A 20453-nucleotide genomic window follows, 5' to 3' on the forward strand; every position below is an offset into this window, starting at 1 on the left:
TAGTTTAACTTTTTAATATCAGTCTAACAATTATCAAATTTCAATACCTATTACAATTTATGCTTAACAGATTTCTTTCGCGCAAAAAATGAGGCATCATGCCAAAAATTGATAAAAAAATATTGTTGTCCTTTATTTGAAGTACTCCAAAATAATATACAGAAGTGCTTGGTAGTAACCTCACTTATTCCTTTTTAATTTGTTTATAACACATTTATAAAACATAAATTACTTTTCTGTGATACATATTGTATAATTGAGTGTTTAACTAATTTAACTATACATCATCAATCACATAGTAATAAAAAGTACAAAATATGCAGACTAATTGATTAAATAATTTATAGAAGTAATTTAATATAGGTACAATGAGGAACATATTGTTTTTTTTAATTTATATATTTTATAACTCTATATTTAAAATTGTTTATATAAACTACAATTATTTTATCATTGCCATTTTTTTAAGTCATATTTATCTATAATACCTGCATATCTTATAATTTTGAATAATGGTTATTATTATTAGTAGAAAATTTGATGTTATTTTAAGTTTTCTTTAAATTTTAAATATAATAAACTATTTAAATAGGATTATAAAAATTCAAAAAATATAATTATTAATTAATAATTCAGATCTATACTGAATGATAATTTAACAGTTAACACTAACTATCTCAAAAAGTATTGAACTTTTTTAATATATTTTAAATGCATTGTTCTATACAACATTTTTGAAAACATTTTTTTTTAGTATTTTGTTGATTTTTATCATTTTTTTTTTTTTTTAATTTTGAATTTTATAAAAACATACATTTCAATTACATATTTTAAAAGAGAATATTTTTCTAATAATTTTCCTTTAAAAATTGAATTTCAACGATTACTTAATTAGTTAACGTAGTAGTTGGCCAATATTTTGTGGCTGTATCCATTGCCACTACTAATCTAAACATAAAATACTTTTAAATAACTATCTTTTTTTTTTTTTTAATTATCTATCGAAGTAACATAAAACTATTGTATTTTAGAAAATGAAATAAAAATGTATGAAAACGTTTGCAATAAATGTTAAAACTTAAAAAAGATAACGACTTAAAATATATAAAAATTAATATTTATTCTTCAAAAATTTTATATGGTAAAGACAAATTATTTAAAAATTATATAAAAAACAATATTTAAAAATCCTTAATAATAAGATAATGAGTAATTATTATTAAATGAATCATTCTGTATACTATGGGTAACATCATTTGGGGTAGGGTATTCATTTGACATATTTTACAATATTTCAATAATTATTAACAGCATTTTGAAAAATATTTTTTTCTTTTTTGATATACATCTCAAATACCTGTTGGCTGTTACAAAAAATAACTTTCCTCAATACTTTAAAGATATGTAAATTTCTTAATTTCCGGATAACATAATGTATAAAACCGTTTAATTTTCACTATTACCTTATATATACAAATATAGTATTTAATATTAATTAAAATATTTTATTTCATTACTCTATGTCTGTATTGTAAGGATACATTGAAGTTTACAATCGCCCTATTTGGAAGCAACGCCTATTGTTTAAGTAATTTAATTTTGTTATAATTTGCAGGGTAAGAAAATCTTAACATTTTTAACCATATAAAACAGTATTAAAAATATAAAACAACTTTTATGAGACGTTAACTCTTGAAAATGGTTTTTTCTGTATTAGGATAGAAGCTTAAACCGGATATTATATGTCATGGTGGTGATATTTTTTCTGTTCTTATTTTTATTTTTAATAAAAATTTTAAAATGTTCTAGTATAAATAATACATTATCACAATAATAATTACATTGTCAATAAGAAAAGTCGACAAAAAATGTATTATAATGTGTATATTATGTATATGCTAATACTGAAAACGATTGTCTGACCGAAGAAATGCTTTTTATCGCTAATGATAAAATCGTTTATGTACTTTTCATAAAGGATAAAAATATCTACTCAGTCAGTTCAAAAAATATATGCTTTATAGTATGATGCATATTATATTTATACAGTAGAAAATTGTTTAATATAAATTACATAGGACTTCGAAAGGGGGGGAGAATAATAATTTAAATGTTGAGATTAAAAACGACCTCAACTGGGCAGGTGTATTTAATTAAGTCCAAAATAACTTGATTTAAAAAAAAAATACCAAGCGAGCATTTCGGTTGTACACTGTAGGGTTTTGGATTTACCAGTGATTATTAAAAGCTCACCAAAATGTAATTAATTCTCGTGTTCTGGTAGCAGTACAGTTATCCAGACATAAATTATTTTATATATATAAAAAAAATATATATATTTTTACAATTCCTCTCACGTAAAGAAACGTATCTCTTGCCTCAAGGGATATGGGATAAGACATCAGAAATTCATAACAAAAATAATTAATAAATGCGGCAAGTTTGCACGTGAAATTATTAAGTATAATATGCAATAACGTGTTTATAAAACGAATTAATTCAACCAAGTCATTCTGCTCTCTAGACATGTCCTCGTAGATAACTTTAAATTTTAATGTATTTATTATTTTTGAGTTAAAACTTTTATTTGTTACATTTATTTATATTATAAAAATGATAACTTATACTTGTAGGATATTATGTAATATACAATATTACAATATACATTATTGACATAATAATTTAAATATTTTGCTTTTATAATAATGTAAATTTTTTATCCTATATGAAAATAAACACATTGACGTTAAAATATCTTAAACGTAACATTTTATTAAATTTTTGTTTGTACTGGGACAGCGTAAAAAATGATCACGCCAATGTTCCAACTAAGGATTAACTATAGCTTTAATCTACCCAGGGGCTAAAAATGGTATCTTAATTTAAGTGTAATACAACACGCTTACAAAGCTATGGTATATCTACTCTTTTTAGTCATTTTTTATCATTTTTAATATTATTATACTCGCGACAGTCTGACTGAGTAATAAATTAGGTTAAAATATTTAATTTCAAAGTTAAGAATGATATTATTTGATTTTTGCAAAAATTGTGACAAAGTCAAAAGAAAGAATACAAACTGAAAAAATCCTTACAATATTTCTTTATTGCTGAGAAACTGTCTACAATCCAAGAATTTAAATACAAAAAAAAATATTATCATTATATTGAAATAGGGTGTAATATGAGCAAACGATTATTTTCAAAAAATAAATTCTTATACAAAGAACAACTCCATTAGATGTATATTTGACTTTTAATACTTAAAAAAGTAGAACTTACTTTTTATGTTAAATATTAAAATAACTTACCAAACTTGCAAAAACCACATAGTATATGTATTTTATATTAAATAATACATAAATAAAATTGTAGTTTCACGAAGAAAAATAATATAAATTTAAATTATTCAATTGTGAACTTAAATACGTTTAATACAACTTTTACATACTAATGGGACATTTGATAAAAACAATTTACATTATTCATAAAAACGAATGGATAATTTTCTAAACTCAATTTATATTTTATTTTATTATCACTCAGACTTGGAATAAAGAAACAGTTGCTTATTAACATACCCAAGAATATCCATAAATATTTTTTATAATTTTTCGATTGTTAAAAATGGCAATGACGTTAACCTTTAAATTATAAAAACAATTAATTTGAGAATATGAATTTTGGGCTTCTGAGTTCTTATATTTTAAACTTCTAAAGCATATGTAAATATTTTTCACGATATAATATTAATTGTATTTTTTAATTTTAGCTTCAAATGAATCCATAAAAAATATAAAACTAAAATTGTATAAAACTAGTTTATTGTACAGAAATTATTTATTAAACATCTAAAAGGTTTCAAATAACATCTTTATTGTATACTAAAAATCAATTTTATAATTACATTCAATAAAAAAAAAATGTATTTATAACTGTGTAAATTGTATTTATACCAAGAATATTTTTGGGTTTTAAATTAAATAAATCAGACCAAAATTATTTTAGAAAAGTTACATTTATATTATTCACTTATCTGCAATTTCAGTATTTTTATTGCATAACAGTTTTTTTTTTTTTTATTTATGTTCATATTATAATGCACTACTAATATTTAAAATGTATTTATTTGCAGAAATAAATTAAGTCTCCTTGTAACTATTATAATATCATATTATATTCATGTAATTTTCCAATTATCAAATAAAAGCAAAAAAATATATATATGTATTTATTTATAATGGAATAAAAAACCTCAAGACTTACTTGCGATTACGATTGCACGATCCACAGAAAAATCCAACAAGTGGCGAATTCTCGGCTGAACGTTCGGGCTGCAACTATACCGTTCTCTTGAACAGGTGGCAACCTACGACCCGCCCATCCACCCACATAAAAACACAACAATACGACCTGACGTCACACTTCGGCGCCGACGACAAACTCGATAATAACGAATTTGTGTGTTTACACGCAACGAGATGTGTGCGCGTGTACTTTTTTTCGCCCTCATAATTTCACATGTACATAAAGTAGATACAACGTATATGTATGATGTGTCGATGTGACGATGTATGTTCACTGTACTGTACTTTTATATAATATTGAAAATTATTATTTTTTTTTTTTTTTTATCGATTGTTAAAAACTTATAAAACATACTATAAAGTTTATTAAATAATAATATAACGCGAACGTATATCATTTGACAATTTACAGTTATAAATTTAAGATTTCCGAAAACGGTTTATACGCACAATTTGGTAGGATGAATCATATATACATAATAATAAGCGCTTAAAACAAATAACAATTTTTAGAATGCTATGCGCATTAAGTGGTAAAATTTATTGTAGATAAAAGCGATTTGAAATCTTTAAAACAAATTTACAATATTTTAATCGTATCATGTTGATCTATTTATATTATTTTATAAGTTTATTATTATTATTTTTTTTTTTTTAAGTCACGTGAGTTAATAAATACGAATTATACGACCATTTATAATTTTAATTATTACCGCTATTAATTTAAAAAATATATTATTATCTTATAGTCTCAGTTATAAGTAATTTGAGTTGTAGGTACACTTATATGATAAGTCATATAATATTCTATAATAGAGATAGAAAAAGTAATTATTGATAGATCATCTATACAGGATTAATAATTATTTTAATAATTAATTTCTTAGTACATTTTCAAATCTTATAACTAGGTCTTAGATTCTGAGCGGAACGATGAATGTATTGATTTTATCATATTATAGTTTTTTTTTGTGGATGAGTACACAATAATAATAATAAATTGTCGATAAAATGTTTCAATTTTCAAATATGGGGATGGTTTAGGATATAAAATTGGATCTAGTTTGTACTTTTAAGAGATAAAACTTAAAAATTCTAATTATTTATTTCATAATCGAGAAAAACAAACAAAAAATTTAGGGAAAACTCAAATTTTTACAAACATTCAATTTTCAACAAAATTATAAACGCTTTTTTAATATAACTCAAAAACTATAGATATTATATAGATACTTGAAATTGTTACAAAATGTTTGTATTGTCGTTTTATTATAATTTTTTTACGATAAAATATTTTGACTATTTTGTACTATTAATATTATAGTCATTAGAAATTTTCAAATTTTTTTCATAATTTATTTTCTGAGTAAAACATTCTGAAAATCTAGAACAAAGCACCTCACAAGTTTTTAATTTTTCAAATAAAAAAAATATCAAAAATTTACAGCCATGGTATTTTTTTTATAAAGTCTAAAGATAGAATTTTGAAAAAAATTATAAAAACCTTTCTTTTTGTATTCAACTTTTGAAAATTTTATCATTCAAGATTCTTCATGAACTCATACTAAAACCATGAAGTCTAAAAAATGTACCAAAACAATTATTTTTTTATATGCATTTTAATTTCCAATTTAAATGATATTATTTATTTAAGCTATAAGTAAAAGCATTTTTAGTGGTAACTTAAATTTTATGTATTTTATATTATTGGTATTGATTTACTATACACAATAACAATATAATATTTTTGATTCATTTAAAAACATTATTTATTTATAAATACAATTGATATAGTTTTACTGTTTTACGGTATTCACAGAGAGGTGTTATTAACTTTTGTGTTGTACAAGTTGATATAATATGATATATTATTATAATCTATATACTAATAATAATATTATAAATGCCATATTTCAAAAATATTGTATAAACCTACTATTATTTTAATATATCAAAAAAAAATATATTCAAAATCATTTTTTGTATACAATGTTGATCAAGGAATTCAAATTTAACTCTCCTGTAATAGTCACCCACTCAACCCTTAATAAACAGCAGACCGGACCCACTTTTTGAATTGTTATAAAATAAATAAAGCAACATTTGAACAAGTAGTTTTTGAATTATTAAAATATTTTATAAATGTAATATAAATTTTAAATATAATAAATTATCTACCACAATAAGTTTATTGATATGTGGATTATATTAATTTTTATATTAAAATAGTGTCTAATTACTAATTAATATAAATACATTATAATTTAATGTTTTTAAAATATGTCGGAAAATAATATTATGTAACTACAAGAATTAATATTATTTATATTTTATATTTGATGTAAATTATAACCATCATTAAGAATTATTATCCATGTAATAGTATAGTTTCAGTGCATAAAATTTAATAACTCAGAAATGACTCGTTTGAATTTTGATTTAAATGCATCAATATTCTCAAAAAATCATCTTCTTAGTAATATTAACAATAAAAAGAATTGATTCCCTTAGCATTATACTCCTCATAAAATTTTAATGGTATAATTGATTTAAGTATCCAATAATATCTTTAAATATAAAGTAAAAAAGTCAGAATTTGAATACAATAAATATAATTAAATAAAAGAGAGTTTTACATATTTAGTTAATCATCTTATACAATTATTTTGATAAGTATATTTTATTATCTATGATATTAAACCAACAAAATTTTAATACATCTTTAATTAAATATTAATTTGTATTGATTACATGATATTTACATATTACATGATATTTTATCCATTAATCAATTTATCAATATAATAAAATAATTATTCTTAATTTAATAGAAAATAATCATAACAAATTATCAATTATAACTCGCGTATCTATATAATATTATATATCATATACTAGTATCTAATTCACACTTTTTAAATTTTGGTACTTTAAAATTTTACATTAACGAATATTCAGTTCACAGAAATTATGATAAAATTGTAAAAAAATTTAGTAATAAATACTTATTCACTTCAGTTCAAGAATCAAGATTGTGGTATACTGCTATTTAATTATTTGAAATTTGTAATCAATGATGTATCATCGGACTTGAATTACAATTCTAAGGGTAGATTAATATTTTTTTTATACGCTGCGATGGCGATATGTTAAACACTAACTTTTTTTTTATTCAGAAACTATATTTATTTTTATTTCCATCTGAATGGAATAACGTTGCTTATATTTTTTTAAATATTACATATTGCAATTTCGACCTATGCGCAAAATGTTAAATCAATATATTTAGAGCAGCGGGATAATTTATCATTTAGAACTTTTTCAATCCAAAAGAATGTCTAAAGAAACATATAAGAAAAGTTAGAATAAGTTAAGTAAAAAATAATACTTATTAATTTCAAAAAATTTATTATATTTCTCTTTATATTCAATCCCAAAATTAAAACTAAAGTATTATTTAAATTACAAAACATTGTTAAAATTAGTGTATTATACTATTACATTAAATTGATCCAGTATATTATGTAGTTATTGTAGTTATATATTGTACACATACACATCACAAAGAAAGCACTTATAAAAATTCTTAATTACTTTTTATCTATTTTAAAATTACTATGTTTTGACCAATAAACCATTATTAAGTAAAATAGCTAAGTAGAAAGAGCTTATCATAAGTCTTAAAATCAACCCACGACCCACGTAATCCACAACTCAACCAAGTGATCCTAAAGATAAATTTGACTTTGTTAAAATGTTTATTGTCTTATCGTAAAATTAAACTAAACTATAGAATTATTTTTTTACAGGAAAAACGTTATGGTTACTACCATATAGTATTATTATTCTCAACAAAATAAATCTTTAATGATCTTAAACCATATTTTTTAATGTATACATCCTTATAATCCTAATTCACTCATTATAAAATATGTTTCCAATAATGAAAAATTTTAAACTTTAAAATATTTTAATAATATTTTTCTTTTATTATTTTTTAATATGTATAAATTATGTAGTATTTTATAAATATGTGTGTGTGTTATGTTATTATTGACGATAGTCATCAATATATACTTATATAATACATAAATTATAAAAGTAATAAATATACTTAAAGTTATGTTAATTATAATACAGATAGTATAATACACCATAAAAAAAATAGATTCGTTTTATACTTAATACACATTGATTCTTCACCTCCATTCACTGAGAAAATGTGGTTACACACAAATAAAAGCCAATCATACCCTTCCACAACCACCCAAACCACCATTCTTCAGCTGGTTAAAGTTCTAGTTGTATGCTGAAGTACCTAACAACATTCTCTTGGAAAACGGAGTACGTCGTTATTACTTACTATTAGGGCCTCGGATTTTAAGCATATGCTTTTTTTTTTTATACATATGATATAGAAATCTAATTTTTATACATACATTTGTTTCACGTCATTCCGATTCCAAACAAACCAATTTATTTTTGAAATTTTTGGGTTTTTTTATCAAATGTTTTTTTATTGCTTATTTCAATTATCCCAGATATGGATTTTTAATATGTTTATTATGCTACTGTAATAAAAAAAAATAAGAAAAAGAAATGTAAAAACCAAGAATGTGAACTAAATGGTTATATAATTGGATTTTTATTGTTTTCGTTTTCGGCTTGTTTATTAAATGTATTAAACGGATAGATTATGGATCTACATATACCCCGCAGTACCTATACGGTCAGTATGCTTATAACATCGATATCGATGGTTTCAAACTTTAAGATTTAGTGTTGTAATTTTAAACCTCTGGTATGAAGTATGCTCCGATCACTTCAGTGGATGTAGAGTTTTCGTTTTCTAGGTATAAAAGTATTCTATCGAACAATATAGTCAGTTTCACTACTAAAAATCTAGTCAAATACATGGTAAATAATTCTTTTTTTTATTTAAATTAATTTTTCATATTATTTTATTCGTTTTTTCAACTAGGTAGCTGTTTATGTTAATTTTTGGTCATACTTTTTTTAAAAATAAACATTCTTTCTGTGCTTTTTTTGTTGCTTGTTATGCTTTAAAACCCGAGCGTTACTTATTATCTTGAAAGACAATGTGTTTGTCTCTCCATCCAACATTAATCGATTCATTGTATTTTATTACCACAGCTGTATGGAATATAGATAAATAAAATGTCAGGTGAGATACGCATTCATTCTTCACTCTCAAATTAATTTAATTCAACGACTGAAACGTAATCTTATCGTTTTTATAAAATTGTAATAATATTGGATTTAAATTTCTGTACCTATCTATATTTCGTAATTTTCGTAAGAGTGATAAATATTATATCAAAATAAATAAAATGAGTTTGTTCTTAAACCACCATGACATACGTGTAGCTAAATTGCATAGCTAATACGCCGTCTTACAATTTATATTCTTTACAATAAAAACGGAGAACACAGTTGGCGACATTGTTTGTTGGTTTTAGGTTATGTTAATAAAATATTTCATTTGAATAACACTGTTTACAAATATTTACAAAATACAAAATTGCGATTTATGTTACAAAAACCGATTACCAAAGAAACTAACATTAGAGTTAGCAATTAAAGTTAAAAGTTATTTCTTTGACGAGTGTTTATTTATACTGTTTAATTGTTTTTTAATGTTATATATGTTATTATTGTATAAGTAGTTTGTAAATTGTAAATCAGTTAAATAATTTTTGTTTTATCAAATGCATACGTTAGCGTACAAACATAATAATGCTCACGAAGATAGTATTTGGGCATGTGATTGGGGTGAATTACGAACCACAAAAACTATAGATCGAGACGATTTTGATAAAGGTGACGAGTCTGACGAAGAAGTACAAGAACTTTCAACCGATTGTATAGTTACCGGTTCCATTGATGAAACTGTGAAAATATGGAATTATGATAAGGCCACCAATCTCAATCTGGACAAAACTCTTAGTGAACATACACTAGGTGTAATATCTGTTGCACTGAATTCAGATGCATCAATTATTGCATCAAGTGCATTAGATTCCACATTAATGCTATGGAACACTAAGACAGGAGAAAAAATAAAAACATTCTCAATAGGACCTGTCGAGTTATGGACTATTGCATTTTCACCAGATGACAATTATATTATTTCTGGTAGTCATTGTGGTAAAATTAATTTGTTTGGAGTAGAAACTGGGAAACAAGAACAAACATTTGATACTAGAGGTATTTTAATGACTTAAAATTATTAATGTAAAACTAATATATATTTTTGTTTTATAGGAAAATTTACATTGAGCCTAGCCTATAGTCCAGATGGTAAATACATAGCTTGTGGTGCTCTAGATGGTATCATCAATGTCTTTGATGTATTGTCTGGCAAACTTACTCATACACTAGAAGGACATGCAATGCCAATTCGATCATTATGCTTTTCATCAGATTCAAAATACTTATTAACAGGAGCAGATGATGGTCAGATGAAAATCTATGCGGTTCATCATGCTGAAGTATTGGGAACTGTATCTGGTCATGGTTCATGGGTATTAAGTGTGGACTTTTCTCCAGATTGTAAAAGCTTTGTTTCGGGCAGTGCTGATAATACGGTTAAAGTCTGGGATGTAGGCAACCGTAGTTGTTTAAATACCTTAAAAGAACATAAAGACAAAGTATGGTGTGTGAAATATAACTCAACTGGAGATAAAATGGTATCAGTATCTGATGATGCATCAATTAATATATATTCATCACTTTAATAATTTAACTAGCTTCCAGTGTAAAAAAAAATTACAGTATTAATAATACTGACTAATTTTTATGTATATAATCTATAATAAACAATATACACCTATTACAAATGTTATCAGTGTAAAAATTGTAATTTAATTTAGATCAATATAAAGTTAAGTGTTTACACAATTGCCTTATATGTATCATTATTTTTTTTTTTTTTAATATCAACCAAAAACTTAATCAATTTTGCTTGAAAATAACCTTATTATATTATAATGTATAAAATGAAAGCTTCTGTTTTATAATTTCAATTTTACCTACCTATCATATTTTGCATAATATATTTATTCATAAAAAGTTAAAACAAATTAGTTTTTTTACAATTCAGTAAAAACATGTTTTAAAAAAAAGCATTTGTACTCAAGTAAAGATACACAAGAGTAGGATTATGTATTTTTATAAAGTGTGATTCAAAATTATGTTTTCACTCATTTCTTCCTTTAATAATTAATTAATCTTAATTATTATTTTTAAAACTATTAACTATACTAAATACCCTTAATAACCATATTTTTAATTTTTTAGAAAAAAAACTAAAAAAGTGTTTTACAATACAATCTTTTTTCAAACAAGAACCAACCTTTTTTTACTTTAAATTGTTAGGCCTGTGATTATTTTTTTAAATCGAAATTTAATGGGTATTTTTTAAGTGATGTAAATATATATAGCAAGTATAATAATCCTTAAATATGGTTTTACAAAAATATACTATAGATGTAATAAGGATCTAGCCAATCATTACAAATTATAAATGTTGATAATTGATGATTAATATTAAGTAGTAAAATTTTCAAATTATTGTAACCTCTATTTCCTATTATTATTGTAACCTACTTGACACTTTTATCTTTAATGAACAAGAAAACTAATCACTAAAATTTCTACTTAGACTCTAAATATGTCAAAATCTCTCCAAATCAAATCCTTTTTAATTAAATACAAAGTAGATATCTTTTTTTTAACATTTTAAAAAAATTGAAAAAAATGATGCACTTCATTGTGCTTGCATAAAATGTTATTTTTGATGTTTGTTATACAAGGTGATTCTTTTATCAAACAACACTCATTATTTCCAAAAGTATTCATGTTTTTGAAAATATTTTTTACATAGTTTCAAATTGTTAAAAAATGAATACTTTTGGAAATAATGAGTGTTGTTTGATAAAAAAATCACCCTGTATATCACTCTATTAAGAACTTGATAATGTATTAATAAATAATATGAGCTAACCTTCTAATATTTTATCACCAGCAGATACCTGAATGTATGTTTGTCAATTATTCAATTTGCTCAATATGTATTTAATGTACTTTATGTTATTTATGTGTATAATAATTAGTATGTTGATAATTGTTGGTAGTTCAGAGATGTGGGGTTTATGCTAAACATTATTATATTATGTGTGAGACTTAAGTCTTTTTTCTAAAAAAGTAGATAATTTGTAACTGTAAGGTAATGATTAATATACCAACATTTGATAGTAAAAGGGTTATCAAATTTCTAAAAAATCGTAACAATTAATTTCTAAATAATCCAATCTAGTAAACTACAAATATCAATAAAAAATGTAGATTTGATTAATATTGTTATTATTGTCTCTATACAACTATACCTACCTACTTACATATTATGGTAGTTAATGCGCTTACATACAAATGTTAGTAAATTATATTATATTATAAACTAACTCAGCTAGTATATTATTGTTGTTTCGTCACACAATATAATTTATTCACACAGTAATTCTTAAGTTTATGAATTATCAAATAAAAAGTGAAGATTAAATCTTACTTTATAAAATATGTCTTTTTATTAAAACCTAACCTATTGTTTATTGATATGTATTAAAATATTTAATATAATTAAATAATTAATTTTAAATTTGTTATGAATTTCAAATAAATTAGATATTAAAACATAAGAGCCCATTCCAGGTTAAATAATTGATAAACGAAAAAAACCGAAATGATAATATAATTTGATATAATCAATATACTATAATAATAATTTTCATATTTTGCAATATGTTAAATCAAGAACTTTAAAAAGAAAACTTTACTCAAGAACACAATACAGTAGTCACAGTCAACACGATGATCAATAATGTATTTTTCTATGATCTTCATATTCCCCCCAATTTTAACCAAAAATCTTGACAGATTAACTTGTTCTGACAAGTATCTATGTACAGAGTAAAGGAAATTACTCAAACTAATATTCAAATAATTGAAAATTAAACTAATTTTTATTTACATATTTTGTGATGATGATGATACTATTATGATCTGATTATATTATAATTTTGCTTTTTTTTTTCCCGGGAATCAGGATTCAAAAAATTATCTATTCCATTGATTAGTCATTGGTTTTAAAGGCTTGTTAAAGAATTTCATGCATTTTATACGATAATCATAAATAATAATGTTCAATGAGACTGTAAGCGGTAATCCGGGTTAACAACAAAATCCATTCATTAAGAATTATTAAAGCGGAACAAAACATAAATTAGGTAGGTGAAATATGAACGGTTAAATACGTAGGTGGTAGATCATAACATTCAAAACCCATAGGCCATAAGTAAACAATAGAAGGATGAAAAAGCATAATAAATTATTATATTATGCTCAATATCTATATAATTATATACATAAACAGGTTATTTGCCGAGGCGCATTAAAATGTTGGTCAAAACCCTTCATACATGAAATTATTTTTATGTCAGTAGGAGATTTTTCATGTATTTGATTTCTTTAGGGATATTATTTTGTTCATTCGTTTGTCATATATATTATTTAGATAATTTTCCACTGTCACGATCACGATTCAATTGAGTTCCTTAATGCTTTTTTCATTATTCACAGTGTTATAGTAGGTATTTCAAAAATAAAACTTACAAAAATTTGCGAAACAAAAGTAATATCATATTTAAATCTTCTATGAGGAGTGTGGACTGTGAGTAGTAAGTAAATCAGTTATAATTATAATTTACTTTTACTGGCTATTCACTACCTATTGATAATTAATACAGTTAAATCACTTAAAATGAAATTGAAAGATACCAATAGAGATTTTAAAGTTCAAACTTTGATCAATTTTGATTTTATTAAATTATCAAAACAATAAGCATATTAGTTATTTTGTAATAGGTACCCAATTAAAAACTATTATTCTTGGAATTAATACTTTTACGTTTATTATTGTTTCATTATAAGTTCATAAATCACAATGACATAAACATAATATCATTAAAATCATATATTTTTATTATTATAGGTAGGTATTCTATGATAATAATTGAATTAACATTTTAACAATAATAGCTATAATCAGGAAGTAGGCATGAACCTAGAACCACAGAGTAATACTCTATAGAGTAATTTATTACTCTATATGGTATGAACCAATTGACACTGCATGTCTATGAGTAATAGGCATTTGCCATTTTTAATCTCGTTTTAGATTTTGAACAATGAGAAATGGAACTGATATGAATGTATTAATTTTATAATAGGTATGTTTTTTTGTGTAATCATCTTTTAAAATAAATAATAAAGTATAAAATTGCTAATATTTTCTCTATTAATTTCGTTATATTTTCTAGTTGGAAATAGAATCTATTCGGCTTTAGAGGTCAAATGTAAAAATTCCTAGTACTTCTTTTTAAAAATTAGGAAGAGCAGAAATAGACTAGGGAATTCTTACGGAATATCTTTTTTTAATAAAATCAATTTTTTTTTTTATAGTATACTTGTCTTCATAAAATAAATTACCGTAAATACTTCAATTTTTTTATTAACCATTTACATAATATAGTCTAAAATTTGAATCTTAAATCTTTTAAATTTAGTTACCTATTTATAGAAATTTGATATTGATTTTTTTTCAATAATTGTCAATAAAAAATGTAATACAAAGTTCTTCATAAGTTATTATTAAAATTATTTAAATTCAAATTTTCACAAAATTAGTTAAAATCATGAAATTTTGATAAAATATTTAAAACTTCAGTTTGAAAAAATTATACAAAGTTCTGAAAGGCTCTAAGTAGCTTATTCGGAATTCAAAAGATCAAAAAAAAAAAAAAATGAAACCATAATAGTTAATTTAAACTAATTTTTTTTTGTAGTAATGTTATTCAAAAATATTATTCACTGATACTTTAAATTTATAAGTTTTGGAGCAGGTATGTCCGACCATATCTTCCATGCTTCAAGAGCTTTTGACACACATCTATCGTAATCTTCATTACTACCATTACATACTGATGCTATTGGTAAACCATTTGCTGGACAATACGATGTAGTAATCTGTCAAGTAATTTTTAAATATTTAAAAAATTCTAAAACCCTTATGTTATACTAACATTGCCATTCGCGTCCCATTTTCCATCACACACCTACATTTTCTTCATTTAAACCAAGTTCTTTGAGAAATGAATATTTCTTATCATTAATTAAAAAACTACTGTTTTTTCTATGACAGAAATACACATAGTTCAGAAGCTTTAAGAGGATTATAATTTAAATAATGCATTGTTATTTAAACTTTTATAGGTGTAAAATAATAATATTAGTATAAATATTTTTTGGATTATATTAATAGTCCACAGGTAATTAAAAACTGTTGAATAATAACTTATTTGCTAAACTTGTTACAATGATATTTGTTTATCTTATCAAAAACAGGTTATCAGTAAAATATCCTCTTAACCTTTACATGTAGAACACAGTTTATTAGAATCATAATAATTTGATATTTTCACATCAATGAAACAATTGATTAAAAAAATAATAATAATAGTAATTTATTACATAAATAAAATTGACACCTTTTAAGTTTTATTATTGTTTATTATGAACGTTTACAAAACTTGCAGTGTTGGAAAAATATCTAGCTGAATTTATAGCAGAATTTTTAGTTTCAGCTGCTTGTGGATTCACTATTTCTAATCCCTAAAAAGAGAAAAATATTTTAATTAACTTTACAAAACACTTTTAAACATTACTTTTAAAATATTTAAACATTAATTTTATTAATTCAAAATGATTTATTAAACATAACTATAATAAAAATCATTTATTAATATTAATAAACATTAATTTAAAATAAATTGCAAACCACTATTCAAAGTAGAGAAAGAAGAAAATATAAAATATTTATTGAATTATAACTTAACTACATAAAAAGTAAAATTTGAAAAAGATCAACAAAATATGGTACATTTGTCATTCAAGACTAAATTAAATGATCAAAATATTTTTTTTATTTATAATACAAATAGGCTATATTTAACTATAAATCAAACATAGCGAAATGAAAAAACATGTTCGCTAACCCTGTAAATAAAATAACATTATCATACTAATTTTATATTTTTAAATTAATTTTTCTATAAAATAATGAATTGTTTTTTTACAGATAATTATGTAATACCAGTTAAAAATAATATAACAAAATACTATTTATTTTTCATTTTAAACCAACATTGTAGTACTAATGAATAATTTATATACTTTTATACTAGATCATTTAACTTTTAAGTAGCTTCAATATCTATACAATATGCTGTTACTTTAATTAATTTAATTATTTTTTCAATTAATTTATAATATATAAAAATATACATTGAAATACAACACTAAAAGTATAAATTAAATCAATCTCTTTGTATTTATTATCATTAATCTCTACTAAAAATGTAATAGCTATTTAAGATATATCTTACTTGAAGAGGAGTGAAGGCCACACTAGATGCAGTACCAGATACTTGTTTTTTAACTGAAGTAGCACCACCCCATGCTTGCTGTTTTTGTAAATTTTTTTGAAGAGTCTTTGAAATTCGCACTTTTGTTTTTTCATCGACTTGGGCATGACGAATTCTTCCAGTTCCTGATTTTCCAATGGTTCCTCGAGTATATCCCAAATCTTCTTGATATGCATCATCTTCAATCTTAATTTAAGTAAAAATAAGTATAATACAAATATAAGTAAATTTTAATTGTATTAAATATATATATTATTTGATGTTTACATCTGCAAAATTCATTCTGTTTGCTTGTTTACGTAGCTCTGTAACAGCATAACGTTCCTTCATTTTGCGTACTCTTTTACCACCTCGCTTCTTTCGGCCTGGATCTATTGGTTTGGGTAAAGGCTTAATAAATTTAACTGGAGGTGGTTCCTATAGATTTTAAATATTGTATGTAATTAATCATTTTTTATAATTTAAAGTAAACAAAATAAATTCAAAATATATTTGACAACCGTTAATTTATCCAATTTTTTTTCAATATCTTCTTTTAATGTCATTCCTATATGTCCATCAAGACTCTCGTGTGCAGCATCCACTCTTGCAGCTAATGTACTTTTAGTTGCAACAAGCCTAGCTGCTTTTCTTCGTAAATCCTAAAATTAAATAATTTAAATTAAGTATATTTGTAAAGTTAAATGTATTATTTAATAGTTACTGGTGGATTATTTTGTACTAAAGAGCAATGAAAAATAAAACCAGTGTGGGGCATTGCATTGACTTGAGAAAAACCAGATAAAAGTTTTTTTTGAGAACCTAATAATAAAACATTACATGCTGGCATTTTTGATAAATTTGTCAACCCTCCGGCTACACCTGGAAAAAATATAAAAAATATATGTTACTGTACTAAAGAAATAAACAAAAAAATATGTATATAAATTACCCATTATTTTTGCAGCTGTTGATGCACCAACAATAACAGAAAGATTAGGTGCTATGTATGTCATTCTACTCTCTACGTACTCATAAACTTTTAATTTTAATTTATTAAGATCAATAGCCATATCACAAGCTTCACGAACTTCAAAAAGTTCATTTTCATTTAAAAGTTGTCTAGAAAAGATAAAAAATAAAAAATTTTATATAATTTAAATTAAAAAAAGGATAACCTCAATAAATAAATCTATATCAATATTTAATGGTAAGGGATTTAAAATAATATAAGAATTGCATAAATCATTAACACTTAGAGATCAAAACAAGAATGAAATAAGAAATTAATCTTAAGATATTATTTATTATATAAATAAAAATAACAATTTGTTAATAATTGTATAATAAATGTGATTAAATAAATTAAGTTAGTTCTTAATAGCTTTAAATACATGTCTTTATACTCCGTCCATAAGCAAACAATCCTATTAGACATAGTAAGAAATATGTTGTTACTGCATCGAACATATTCTAATACATAGTGAGCTTTTGAGTTTTATTATATTTTCTTATAAACATAATTATACAACAAATGTCATTGATTTTATAAAATAATACAACAATCACAACTACTACTACATATACTTAAATGTTATTGTTGTGTCTCGGCAATTATCACCAACCTCATACTAAAATATAAGCTGGCATATATGAAAGGATAACCGATATGTATCGCATCAAAAAGTTTTTAACGTCATTCATTCATTTTACCCTTGTGTAGTTGAAGCAGTAACAGAAACAACCATAATAGTAGCTTGAGTAAGAAATGTTGGAAGTACTTCATTGTTTTTTGATTGTTCAAGTGTATTGCCTAGTTCTTTAACTGTTTGCACATATTCTAATGGCCCAACAACTAAGGACTCTAATTCTGGAAATCGTTTTGAATATTTATCGCGAACAAATTTATGTATGATTACTGTAATATTAATAACCATTAATAACTATACAAGTTTTTTAGTACATTGAATTTAAAATTTTTTTTACAAATTTCATCATCCATTTCTACAATCAAATTGTTTGCCTCCACGATTAAGAGATATTCAGGATCAGACTCTACAGGTCCTAATTCATCTTCTGTTTTCCTTTGTCTGCTCTGAAATATATATATCTGCTGCATTATATTCACTAAACGCTCCGAATCTCGTAATTTAGCAAGATCGCGGATTTTAGCATTTTTAAAATCTGAAAATGATTTTAAAAAATAATTATTTTTTGGACAAAACAATATATATTATAAAAATTACCATTTTGGTTAGGAATCAAAGCATTTTCTTCCAGTTCATAAGGAGTTTCCTCTGGTATGATCATTGGCTCATCATCAAATCCATCTTCTTCTAAATCTGCTAGTAACTCTTCGGCCAGAGACATCTTAAATTGTCTTCAGTCTTTTGTTTTTTTACATTAAAAACTATGAAATAAAACATCAATATTAATTATTAATAATTATAATTAAAAATACTTATGATGCATTAGACATTGTTGGTATTCAATGTAGCATGTTCCGTTTCGTTTCATTTTGTTATATGTTATCGTTTTCGTGTGCACGTAACGGTGCGTTCCACAGTTGCAGCCTTCGTTGGCTGACGCTTATCAGGCGTTAGTGTGCGACCGGCCGGCACACGGTCTTAGAAGATCTAATTATCTTATTATTTATAATAATATTATTATAAAATAATATAATATATTAATATATATATATATATATATATATATTTTTTATTTAATATATTTTATTTTTTCTTATTTATTTACTTATTATTAGATCTTATTATTGTTTTATTCTGTGATATTACCATTATGCACACGAAATAAAACCCATACGTAAATTCGGCTTTCTCATTGGTTCCACATTTGGCGCGATAAATGAGATGACAGAGATACAGAGAAATTACTCTATGGTATGAACACGAATCAATTGACACTGTTAACAAAAATATAAATTATTACAATCAAGGTGTATTTAAAAAAATAAAATACACCTTGATTACAATAATTAATTATCTAATAAATGCAATCCATAGTATAATTCCTTATACTATGATGTAATCTAAAATTCTACCCTTCAAATAATTAAAGACTATAATTATACAAACGTTATTACATAGTGTAATTAAGTAGATTACATAACAACTTAATTACGTTACTTACATGTAGTGGAATAGTCAACGGGATGCATTAAAAATTAATTCAGTACATTTTAAAACAATTTTTTTTAAATTTGTATTCCTTTTTTAACCACTGAAAAAAAAATAGTGAACTGTACCATACAGTTTACTATTTATAATAATATAAATCTGTTATTTTTAACACAATTAACACATATTATATTATACTTATTAGCAAGGCCGTACCTTTGGGGGGAGGTTCAACCTCCAACTCACCCCCCCGAAATTTTGAAATTAATGTTATATATATTAAATAAATAAATTATGTATAAAATATTATAATAAAATTAGAACACATTTTTTTTTGCTTAAGCCCCCCCTCCGAAATTAATTTCCAGTTATGGCCTTGCTTATTAGTTATTAGTTTATTTAGTTATACGTACTTAGTAGTATAGTTTCAAGTTTGTAATCTCAATACAAACTATTATATTTTAATACTA

General features: G+C 23.7%; 3 protein-coding genes across 4 annotated transcripts in view; 1 reads left to right on the forward strand and 2 right to left on the reverse strand.

Moving 5' to 3' along the window:
- The window catches only part of LOC114124262 (protein dimmed-like), a 48523-nt gene extending 44110 nt beyond the window's left edge, over positions 1-4413 (reverse strand). Inside the window, exon 1 of one of the 2 annotated variants that reach the window (XM_027987453.2) lies at positions 4267-4413. The gene's annotated coding sequence lies outside the window, so the exon portion shown is untranslated. The remainder of the gene's footprint in view (positions 1-4266) is intronic. The other variant, XM_027987452.2, reaches the window with a different exon arrangement.
- A 5416-nt stretch (positions 4414-9829) lies between these two features.
- Positions 9830-12684, forward strand: LOC114124261 (WD repeat-containing protein 61). The gene is made up of 2 exons (XM_027987451.2): positions 9830-10535; positions 10593-12684. The coding sequence occupies exons 1-2, from the start codon at positions 10037-10039 to the stop codon at positions 11063-11065; spliced, it is 972 nt and encodes a 323-aa protein (XP_027843252.1). The 5' UTR covers positions 9830-10036; the 3' UTR covers positions 11066-12684.
- A 3198-nt stretch (positions 12685-15882) lies between these two features.
- Positions 15883-19371, reverse strand: LOC114124263 (U4/U6 small nuclear ribonucleoprotein Prp31-like). Its single transcript, XM_027987454.2, has 9 exons — positions 19093-19371; positions 18833-19030; positions 18560-18764; positions 17799-17968; positions 17571-17728; positions 17368-17508; positions 17135-17284; positions 16829-17053; positions 15883-16055 (listed from the first exon to the last, which is right to left on the reverse strand). Exons 1-9 carry the CDS (start codon positions 19214-19216, stop codon positions 15945-15947), a joined length of 1482 nt encoding a protein of 493 aa, XP_027843255.2. The 5' UTR covers positions 19217-19371; the 3' UTR covers positions 15883-15944.
- Between the last annotated feature and the right edge of the window lie 1082 nt (positions 19372-20453).

The sequence above is a fragment of the Aphis gossypii genome, chromosome 2 (genome assembly GCF_020184175.1).
Source record: "Aphis gossypii isolate Hap1 chromosome 2, ASM2018417v2, whole genome shotgun sequence".
In the NCBI taxonomy this organism is placed as follows: Eukaryota; Metazoa; Arthropoda; class Insecta; order Hemiptera; family Aphididae; genus Aphis; species Aphis gossypii.

Coding starts and splice junctions, on each gene's coding strand:
- LOC114124261 (XM_027987451.2), top strand. CDS start 10,037: ATGCATACGTTAGCGTACAAACATAATAATGCTCACGAAGATAGTATT. Junction 10,536..10,592: donor ACAAACATTTGATACTAGAG/GTATTTTAATGA, acceptor TTTGTTTTATAG/GAAAATTTACATTGAGCCTA.
- LOC114124263 (XM_027987454.2), bottom strand. CDS start 19,216: ATGTCTCTGGCCGAAGAGTTACTAGCAGATTTAGAAGAAGATGGATTT. Junction 17,969..18,559: donor ACTGCTTCAACTACACAAGG/GTAAAATGAATG, acceptor TATCTTTTCTAG/ACAACTTTTAAATGAAAATG. Junction 17,509..17,570: donor TAGTACAAAATAATCCACCA/GTAACTATTAAA, acceptor ATTTAATTTTAG/GATTTACGAAGAAAAGCAGC.